Source organism: Cyprinus carpio, chromosome B23 (assembly GCF_018340385.1).
Source record: "Cyprinus carpio isolate SPL01 chromosome B23, ASM1834038v1, whole genome shotgun sequence".
In the NCBI taxonomy this organism is placed as follows: Eukaryota; Metazoa; Chordata; class Actinopteri; order Cypriniformes; family Cyprinidae; genus Cyprinus; species Cyprinus carpio.
This window is the reverse complement of record NC_056619.1, coordinates 17,584,059-17,595,559: the sequence shown is the minus strand read 5'-3', so window position 1 is coordinate 17,595,559 and position 11,501 is coordinate 17,584,059. Positions and strand designations below refer to the sequence as shown.

Here is an 11,501-nt window from a genome sequence, read left to right as displayed (position 1 = left end):
CTATTTCCTTTCAAGATTAAACACACTTTACTGATTCCTTTAAAAGGACAGTTCACCAAAAAAACATGTTATTTTCAATTTCATGTCATTACAAACAGCCTTTTTTATGAGACAAACAATGTTATATTTTGAATCATTTTTGTGCACAAGTTAATAGTGATCATTTGACCTCCAAAAAAAGACAAAAAACACTTTGTCTGAACAGTTTTTGAACTGTTAACTTGAGAACCACTCTGGTTGTATTGAGTTTAACTCAAGAACCAGGTAAGTCAAATTTTGCGAATGAAATGTGTAGTGTGATTTGTGAACCGGATCAACTGGTTAATCAAAAACCATTCATCTATTGGACTGATCTGGTTCTTTAATGGTGTTTCTGGGGTCATTTTTGGAGTTTTAACAGACATGGTTGCTATGAACTGTGGATGTATAGTAAGGAGAAGTGAGAATTTTTCCGAAATGCATTCTTTTGTTTTCCACAAAAATAAAAAAGACCACATAAAGGTTTGAGTAAATCACAGTTGCTGTGGTTTTGGGTTGAACTATTCCTCTAATGATCACTTCACATTTGGATTTTTAGCTTTTCAAATCAACGCCCAAGTTTTAGAAAGAAAAAAAAATCACTGCATATCAAATGAACACACGGTTTCTCTTGACATTGTATCATATGAATTTTTACTATTCTTGTGTGGGTTGGTGTTAAGCCAAACCTAGTCTAGGAAGTAAGAAGACGTACACACATGGCCAGGCAAGTTGAGCTCTTTCATTGTGCCTTTGCATTGTGCCGCCACAGACCAACAATTCACCTGGCTGCGCTGTAATCCGGTTATCTGAAGGTCATTTGTTAAAAGAGAAAATGTCACAATGGATCTGACACTCTTGTTCTCACTCCAGGATCTCTCTGGCTTTGTTTCTCATCAGCTGGCGAGTGAGTAATTTCATTAGTTAAATATTCATACGTTACTCTCCATTTGCATCACGGGAATTTTTTTTTGCGTCTTTTTTTTTAATCCTCTCAGGACTTTCTGAGAGAAAAGCCCCCAAAGAGAAAAGCACAACTGTCAGCACCTCCGCTGAAGCATCCATTGTTTTACACGGTTTAATTACAAAACCCCAGCACCGTTTCATGTTAAGATTATTCACTGCAGGAGGCCTATATAATTTGGACTGGAGGGTTTGTCATGTAATATAATACAATATAACAGGCTTTCAGTATTAGATTTCCGATTTTAGCCTCCTTGACATTTCAAGCCGCATGAACTAATACATCTGTTATTTGTCGATCATTTGATTATTAACATACTTCATAAACCAAATCAGCTACCCTGCTGGAGACTGGAGAGATACGACAGAGACAAACACATTTCTCTTTCACCTCATTGTCTGCATTCTCATACGTGTCGCTCTCTCTCTCTCTTTCTTTCTCCCACAGAAATCTCAAATCCACCATCACTCTTAACACAAAATACAAGGCCTCGTTGTTACACAGACTGCTGAAGCCCGGTGTACAACACATCTGAAGGAGAATTGGTTCACTACGACAGATTACAAAGTCTGATCCAGAACTAGTGTTTACTGCTAAACAAAACAAAAGAAATGGCATAGAAACAGATCTCAGATCACAACTTTCGAATTTCTTTGGAGCCTCTGATTTGTCTATAGTCCTTACACCACAATTGATGACGATTGTATTGACTATTGAAGTGCTATGGTACACATAAACGGGCTTTTTTGGAGTACTACAGTCTCCAGTAAAACAGCTAGCTAGCATTTAGGGGAAATGTATGGATTGCAAAAGAGAAAGTCATAATTCTCTTGTCGTCTTTCCAGAAATTTCTGTTGCTGTGCTTGTTCAGGCATGCAGAAGGTTTGTGCCTTCACTCTGGTTTGCACGTTGAAAGTTTGCATGTTGAAAAGTCAAAAGGGTAAAGAACTGCAGTGAAAGGAACATAATCCACCTCACCTGCTGCTTTCGTACAGTGTTAAATGATGCTCACGGTAGCCGTTTTACTGCGACGAGGGTGTGATATCAGAACTTAAATTAACTCTAAGGAAACCGAGAGAAGCCAATTGATGGATGAAGTCCGGAGTTTCTTTCTAATCGACCTCGCTCTCGTTGCTCGCACCCTCTGGACGCCGGAGCTTCTCCACCTGCTCGTTTATCTGTCCGTCGCCTCCTCTCCTGTCCTCCGTCTGCACGCTCAGGTGGTCTTCCTCATCCACATGGGTCACGTCGTCATCCTCGTCTTCATCCTCATCGTCCTCTTTCTTCTCCTCCTCGCCCTGGACTTCCATACGGACCTGGTCTTTTAGGTCCAGAGGGAGAATGGAGCCTAGGCCCACGTCTCCGTTCAGGCAGTGCGAGCCGGACGGGGTGGCCTGGGAGCTGCTGCCCTCTTTGATGGGGGAGGAGTTGGCCGACTCATTGCTGACGGGCGAGATGTCGCTACTGCTGTTGGTGTGGTTGACGGAGGGCGGGTTGGACAGCGATCCGGGTTTGAGAGGGATTTGCCAAGATGGGATTTTGGGAACGGAGGGTGAAGCGGGGAAAGTTCTCCTGAGAAGAAAGAGGACGTGAATAGAAAATTACAAGCGCTTTCTTCAAACTCTTTGCTGAAATCTCTCACAACAGAGTACACATTTTGCCTCAGGCTTGTGTCTGCCTAAAATATGCACGAGTGAGTCCAGCTATCACGCTTTGGAAACACGAGCAGATTTTCAGTCTGAAAGTACATGAGAGATTATGTCCATATGTACTCCACACCTGGCATCTGATTCAAAACAAAGCATGTCCTCGCAACAAAGGTAAAATAAATTCAAACGCGACTTCAGGTTGGTTTTGTTTGAATATATGAGGCAACAAGTTGAGCAGATGGTGAGCTTGGTTTGTATTTACAGCAAAGATCTCACATCTTGAGAAGGACAACCAGACACAACATTCAGACACTGGAAGAAAAAGGTAATTACAGCTTAAAATGTTTAATGAGAACGAATTGGCAGACAAACGAAAGCTTTTATCTGTGTGAATTTCAGATGTATGAGATTACTTAGATCTTAATTTGCATGACACATACATAATCAAGTAAACATTAATGAAAGTGAGGGAAGATCCATCTTGGGGCATTGAGGGAACCTGTTGGATACATCAGGCCTCATTAACCAGTAATGAGCTGGTTCCAGCTACATGCCCCGGTGAAGAGAACGATATGACACATACAGATCAAACCATTTCAGCCACATTTATCTGCCAAATCCTCCCAAGACATACTAATATCAGCTGCCCTAAGTGAGAAACAATGCTATCCACTCATTTATTTACACAGTGATATTACAAAACATGCATGTTGGAACATCTACTAAAGGTCTCTTTCAGGATATTAAATGTTAAGTACATGCATCTTATTAGTTTTCAAGCACAAATCTGAACACACCGTAAAAATTGAAAGGAAATGGCTTTTGGATGTCAGACTTTATTGTATACAAACAAAAGCGAGGCTGTGCATGAAGAAAATACAGTTTGTTTAATATGTCATACTGTTATGTATCAGAAAATAGGTCCAAGGTCACATGTAATTTTTGCAATTTGTGGAAAACCAATTTTAATGTTTAGCAAACTGACAGACTGACACCCAAGTACACCAGGTTCTAAATCCTTCATAGCCACATTTTGTCCGTCGAATCAAATATGGCATCTATTGTTAGAGATTTATTAAAAAAGTGAAATGTTACCTGCTGAGAAGAAGACCCTTAAGAGATACAATCTCAGCCTTGAGTTCACTGATGCTCTGAGACTCCAGCATGCGGTTGGTGGCAGATGAGGCCTAAAGAGACAAAATTACAAATGATCATCACCATCATTTTGGTTTTGAAAACAAATTTAAAACGCTTATTATTTACCACTATAGGCTTTCCACACCTCAAACCATTAACCAAGGATCATTCTGAAACCTCTGTAAACATAATCATGGTTATCTTTTAAAATGCGGCCAAACTGACCTTTGCATGGGCTTTTCTCTACTGTTGTTAAAGGTGAAAATCTGCCCCAGAATGTGAAAGCTCTATCATATCAGGTCTTATTTATCAGAACCTGTTATATTAGTATGCAGCATATGCAAAAAACTTCACAAATGCCTGCGATCTGTTAAAGTGTGACTTTTTCTAATTTGATTTGTCAGAGTCACTCAATGAACACAATAATTCGATGCATTCAAACTGCCAATACGAGACAACGAAAGTCTCGATATCAAACCACAACTACACTGACGAGTCCCAGCTACTGTATTTTCTCCACCCAGAAGGTCAGGATCTTTAAAAAAAAAAAGGCCAAGGGAATTAATCATACCATTTTTACATATTTTTCCATATTGCAGACTGCTGATTTGAGCAGGACAGAGGTGTTTGATAAGAGGTCTCTGGCACAACAATGGCAGTATTCATCAAGTCAGAGAGGTTTTTATTAAAAGAAGCCTTATCGCCAACTGCTTGCCATGGGATGAATTGCTGAAGGGAGTGATGGCCAATTGAAGTGGCCAGCAAACATTTGAATAGCAAATGACTTCAAGGGGAAAAAAAGCCCCAAAAAAATCCATCCATCATTTTTTCCCCCCAAATAGACAGGTGGTTGGTAATGTCATTTTATAAAAAGATACCCTCTTCACACAAAAAAAGAAAGATTTGTAGCCCCTCTACATTTTAATTGTTTTAAACATTCTGGAAGATTAACCTGTGCTCTCAAGCAGCTCCTGTATGGCTACACAATGACTCTTTAAACCATCCACAAACAAACAGCCCACATCTACCCATAATCCCATTCCAGTTCTTCTGCCCACTGAGGGGATGGACGAGAGCAGGAAGAGGAAGTGAAAAAAGGGCTGGGGGGAAAAGGAAAATAAAAGTGTAATTAAGAACATCGGAGTCACCGGGGGCGGCTAGTTAGAAAGCAGAGACCCCCTATCAAGAGGAGAGGGATAACTCGGACTCTTCCACATGTAATTAAATCTAAAGTAAATTAATTGAATCATATCTGAAAAGGATCAGACTCATTTACAGCGAGGGCTGGGGAGGGACGGCGGTTTTGTCTCCTTTCTGCTCCTAAAGCCCTCAGATAAGTGCGCCGTTTTCGAAGAGGCCACATCTGATCCGAACCGAGCGCATTAGGCCTGGTGAAGACGCTCTTATTACAGGCCTCACCTCATTATGGCCATCTTAATCCCACACTCCCCACGGCACCCCGTATAATAAGGCTGGAATGTACCTCTTGCTCATTTTACCTTTGTAACGGGGAAAAAAAATTAATTGCTTCGGAGGCTTAGCTTACACTTCTCGGACATAAAATCTAAATAATATTTTAACAGAGGCTACAAAGCACCTCTCAGCCGGCGGTGTTTAAAGTTCCGCCGTTGCAATTCTTCATTTCGAGAGCCAAATGCACGCACACACATTTAGTGATGACCGTTTAATTGCTGCTAAAGGCCTTTCTCTGCATGTCTTTGACTGTGTGAGCAGCCATCCAGTCAGAGGGGTCAGTGCAGTGTGATCGGGGTCCGTCACCCTCTTAAGTGTGAACAAAGCTTTGCTACAGTCTGGGTAATTATTTAAGGAGGTGGAGCGTACCGTACAAGAGAGGTATATGCACGTACTTACACAGAAACAGCAGTCAGACATGGAATACATTAAAGCAAATGTCTGCAGAACATTAACAACGGATAATATCTTAACAAGGCAAGTTAAGAAACGTCTGAATGCAAATTAATTCACTGCTTCGCTCTCTGATGCTCTTTTCACCGCTTAATGCATGTATATTTATGGTGGAATCAGCTTGAAAATAAATCCCAAGGGAGTGTTTTCTGGTGAAAACACTGGTACGATTTATTTCAGCCTGTTTATTCACTTTCCCAGTGGCAGGGCATTCTGCGGTGGAAGGGGGGAAAAAAATCGAAGCGCTCCTAATCTTCCACGAGCAGCCACTAATAAAGACAGCTATCGTTATATTCAAACGGCACAGCAATTAAACTCAACCAGTCAAGATGATAATGCTTTATATATGTGGAAAATGAGATGCAACATTCTGCCTGTTATTCAGTATTAAATATTATCAAGGAGAACAAAGCTAAAAAAAAAAAAAAATAAGAACTCCTAAATTTAAATCAACTGATACAATACAGTTCAGTGATGGCAAATGAGTGGTGTATATATATATATATATATGTATATTTATATATATATATATACATATATATATATATATATATATATATATATATATATATATATATATATATATATATATATATATATACACATACACACACACACACACACACACACACATAAGCACACTCAAAATACACCAAATTCAAAATTCAAAACAGAAATTGTCTGACAAAGCAGTGGGCAAATTTTGGAGCTTAAAAAAAGGTAAAATAAAAATTCACTGACAATCTCAAAATAATAATGTCATATTTAAGTCCATTCCACAGAGAATTAGCCCAGAAAATCAAAAATTAAAATCATCACACAAAAAATGAAAGTAGTCACACTGAATGGATAAAAAGAAGTGATACATTCTTCAAAATATCTTTGTGTTCTGCAGAAGAATTCATACAGGTGTATAAATTATGTGTGTGTGTGTGTGTGTGTATAAATATAATGTATATACAGTATATATATATATATATATATATATATATATATATATATATATATATATATATATATATACACACAGTATAATGTATATACAGTATAATGTATATACAGTATATATATATATATATATATATATATATATGTATATATATATATATATATATATATATATATATATATACACATATAAAATTTGGACACAAACTTTTATTTTGGATGCGATGAATCACGATTAATCAATTTAAACGTAAATATACACAGTACATACACATATATTATGTGAACACAAACTTTTATTTTGGATGCGATGAATCACGATTAATCAATTTGACAGCACTAAAAACAAAAGTCTAATAATTTACTGCACCTGATAAAGCACTTGAGTATTTTGATTGGTACAAAGACAATGCAAAAAAAATTGCACTTCTTTAGAAGTTCCAACTGACTTCCTTTATCAGTCTAAGACTTTATCAATCGCCATTTGAATAACAGCTTCAGGTGAGCATAAGGGAATTTAGTCAGGTGAGCACTGAGGAAATACAAAGTATGCAGCCAATCTATGGAGATGAAAAAGACAATATTAAACTACGAGCACAAACATATCCACAGTTTGAGTGACTGCTACAGAGAAACAGGCCCACTGTGCTCATAACAGAATATACTTTATCTGTGTGGCTTTGAAAATATATAGATATATATAAATGTTTACTTAGCAGCTGAGGAAACAGGAGTCACCATGTGTTTCGGGTTAAATACACATTTCCGCTTTAGAGAGTTTAATTGCCAAGCTTGGCGCATTCTGCACAGAGTAAAGAACCCTGAAAAAGCAACTCAGAAAACCGCACAATGAAAACGAAACGCAGCTAAAAGGCTTAACACGTGTCCTTAATTTCATGCTCTGGACCTGAAAATAATTTCCCGAATTTCCCATGTGGCTCTAGACAACAGGGCCCCGCATTTCTCAAAACAAAATTTAAGATCAGCGCAAAGTAGACTGTATGATTTGTTTAATGGGCGTTTTGATGTGAACTATACTTTATACACACTGCTGCTTTCCAGCAGGGCACTCATGACAAATGAAGCTTTTTAATTCAATCTGGAATTTGACAGAGAATTTCAGCCATTTTTACTTGACTTAGGGCAGCTGTTGTGGATGATGACCTAAAGTGTTTTGAACAATAGATCGATGTGGTGGCATTTTTCTGGAACTAGCGGAGGCTTGTCTCTTGAACAGCAGAGGTGAACCGGAGATTATTTGGCAAGCCAGTTTATGGATGACGAACTTCAAGAGGGCGACGGAAGGATGCTGGGGGGAGGGGGGTGGGGGGTGTAGTGGTGAGTCTGCAATTCTTGCAAACTTCAGAAGGGTGAGAGATTCATATTTTCACTTCAATTTGTTGCCAGGCCAGATGTGTTTGCATATGTTTTCCTACAGGATCCAGATGCTTCAGTAAAACACCCATGTGCTTAACAAGCTGTGGACATAAAACATGCCCTCAGTTGCGATTCCAAAGTGCTTTTTGGAGCCGTTACGAGATGATTTATCACAGTATCGTAAGATACAAAGTACGTAGAGTTTCACATTCTGAGGTATGGCAATGTGTTTTCAGCAGGCGATTTCCCTCAGATGACCTCAGATGATCTTTATAGATAATAAGCACATGTCTTCAGAAAGGATTTGAAGACCTTATCATCATGAACATTCTTCTGAAAGATATAGTGACATCATAATGCATTAAATTAGCATGTGATAAAGACAATAACATCAGCACTGCCACAATAGACGAATAACAAAGATGACTACTTTCTTTATTTTTCTGTGCATTCTTTATTCTGTTTCTGTTGGCTATCACTGTGGGTTGTATGGCATAATAGTTCAAATAAGTAAATAAATGAGCTTTTGTTAATGTTTCTCAAAAGTGAAAACCAATAAAAATAGCTATATATAATTTGTTTATTATATATTTACTTCTTGGAATATAATTAATATATTTAATAGTATACAATAATACCTTTTTAATTGTTTTATGTTTGTTAAAATATTAAAAATATTTGTTTATATTTTAGATAATTCATCCATTCATTTAGCTTTTGTTAGTTTCTCAAAAGTGAAAACCAATATTTTTAAACCAATAAAAATGACTATATAAATTTACTACTAATTACTACATAATCTATATATTTACTACTTCAAATAATAAATAATATATATTCTTTTTATAAATATATTTGTTTTATATTTTAAAAATATTTAAATTATATATATATATATATATATATATATATATATATATATATATATATATATATATATATATATATATATATATATATATATATATAAGTGATTTTATTTGCTAGTACAAACAAAATGAAACATAGCACATAGAGGACATAATTGATACTTTTAACTGGTAATTTACTTTTTATGTGCTGCCACAGATGATGGGAAATCCCAAGCATTATTTATGAACAATAAAAGTTTCCTTCCTCTGTAATTCTTTAATTGACAGGCCTCTAAGTTGGAGCTCAGAGAAAATCCTACTGGTCCTTCTCTTCTAGTTCCAGTATGGGTGGGGGTTAAATGAGGTTTCAGTCCAGATGAAATTAGCAGAAAGCAAATGACAGATACAGGAGAGATCAGGAGGGGGAGTCAGCGTGGGTTCACTTCCTGTCCCTGGATGGCTTGCTTGAGCGTTCTGGAGATGGCCAGAACACACGTTCTTTATGGAGCTCCCATGACATGCCTTGTCCTGCTGATGCACATTTTTCTCTTCTGAATGGCATATGAGTTGTCACCACTAATATTCACATCAGGGTGAGGCATCAGTCTCAGTGTCACTGAAAAATGCCCTGTGTTGTTTTAAACTCAAAGTGGCCTTGTTTTATAGAGGATGCGCCCCTGAAACAGAGCGCCGCAAAGGGCCTTATGAAAATGCACACTGAGGGCTTTATTTAAACAAAACAAGTGAAGACAATCATTCATAACATCTCTGAGAGAAATGACATAACCTGGAAGGAATGCAACCATTTTAGACAACCAAATTCCTCAAGTTTTTTTTTTTTTTATGCTTCCTTTTTACGTTTTAGCTGTGATGTCTGTATCTAAGGTATTTCAGAGGATGACCTGTTGATTACGCAGTTTAAAAATAGTACTTACGTACTGTAATATACATGGAATTATTTTCTCTGATGACGTCTATACAACAAAAACAAATGTTGTCACTATCACTCTCACATGCACCATAAACAATCACATTCTTTCCTTACATAAGCTCTGTACTGAAAAGTTTCAAAAACTAGAGGAATGTTCAGATTGTATGATTTGTTTGTTTTCCAGTCACTTCTGTTGAATCAAACCCCATATGGAAACTTACTGCAACTACAGCACTACTGGACAAATTTTAAAGGGCCAGCTCACCCAAAACAAGTAATGATGTCATTAAGTTACCCTCATTTCATTCCAAATTCAGTTTTTACACAAATATAGGCTTTATGTACAACAGGCCTAAAATCGCTATTTAAAGGATACTTTGCCTTCTGCCCCATCTCTCAAATCTCATTTGCACTTACGTTTAATTAAAAAATGAACAAACCAGGTTTAACATCAATGATGTCAAATGACACAAGTTCTTGTGTCTTACTGACGTCAAACTTAATGCAATATGCCTTGCTGCATGTTATTTGAATTTAAGTTTAAGAGCTGTTGTGAAGGGGAAGATTATCAGTGAACTTAAATTCTGCCTTGTTATTCACATAAAACTATTGTTTACTAAATTAGATCCCTCTGTTTACCAATGTGGCAAGTGTTGTGCGATTACCTGCGAGTTAGCCAGCTCTTGTGTCAGCTCCTGTATTTTCTTCTGTTGCTGGACCAGCAGCTCCTGCACTGAAGCCAGGGTCATCTGCAACTGGGTGACTGCATCCAAAAACACACAAATGAAGATAAGACTACACCCAAAACAATAACCAGAACTTCTCCAGCAAGGATTCGGCAGTTTTAGTCGCGATCCTGCGCTAACCGAAGTATCTGTTTGTTTGAAAGCATTAGAGACGATCAACATGCAGTGGTTTTCTCTTTGATTTAGCCTTCAGCTCAATCAGTAATATAAGACACCTCTATTTGTACAAGATTAATCACCTACGTCTGCTCTGATATCAAATCAGGGTCTCTTAACCTCCATTAGCATGGGTTTGAAACGCTGGCTCTATCAAACTCTCCAAACAATCAACAAGATGGAAAAAAAAGCCGCTCATTTGGGAGGCAGGAGGGCTAGACACTACTGTCCTCACTAATCTTACTAAATACAGCTCATTTTCCTCCCTCTCTGAAGATTGAATTATTGTCAGATTGTGCTGGTCCCGAGGATTAGAGAAAGCCCAAGAAAAACAGCCCTAGCAGGGCCAGAGTTGGTGTTATTAATGGGGGTATCATTTCAAATAACCCAGAGCACAAGTTGCTCTCCCCCTATTTCCAGTCACACATGCATTCCCAAACAATGCATTAAGTTTCCAAACTGATTATGTTACAGAAAACCAATAAACGCCTCTATAAATCATGCTCTGTAAAGTGTTAAATCAACTCTAATTGGATTAACATCAGCAGATATTATTAGCTGCCGACTGTTGGCTCTCCGGCGCACAGTTCCAGGGCTCTCCTTTCATAGAAACAGCCTTTCCACTTTCTGCTTAAGAGCGGTTACATGTTTCTTTCTCTCGCAGCCTTTGTCTGTCTCATTAGGTGACTACTTACAGAATAACAGATGCTGAACAGTTTTCCCTAGCTGAATAATAATGATGATTCAAACTCGTCCTTTCAGATGACTGTATTAATATTAACGAGAGATCTGACATCC

The 11,501-nt window shown here is 37.7% G+C and overlaps 1 protein-coding gene across 2 annotated transcripts in view; it reads right to left on the bottom strand.

Annotated features, from left to right (window-relative positions):
- Positions 1-540: 540 nt before the first annotated feature.
- The window catches only part of pex14 (peroxisomal biogenesis factor 14), a 65,609-nt gene continuing 54,648 nt past the window's right edge, over positions 541-11,501 (bottom strand). For both annotated transcript variants that reach the window (XM_042751314.1, XM_042751315.1), the window contains 3 exons: positions 10,467-10,564; positions 3,727-3,818; positions 541-2,554 (listed from right to left, as the gene is read on the bottom strand). In XM_042751314.1, the coding sequence (XP_042607248.1) occupies positions 2,095-2,554; positions 3,727-3,818; positions 10,467-10,564 (650 nt within the window). In that variant the 3' untranslated portion in view covers positions 541-2,094. The remainder of the gene's footprint in view (positions 2,555-3,726; positions 3,819-10,466; positions 10,565-11,501) is intronic.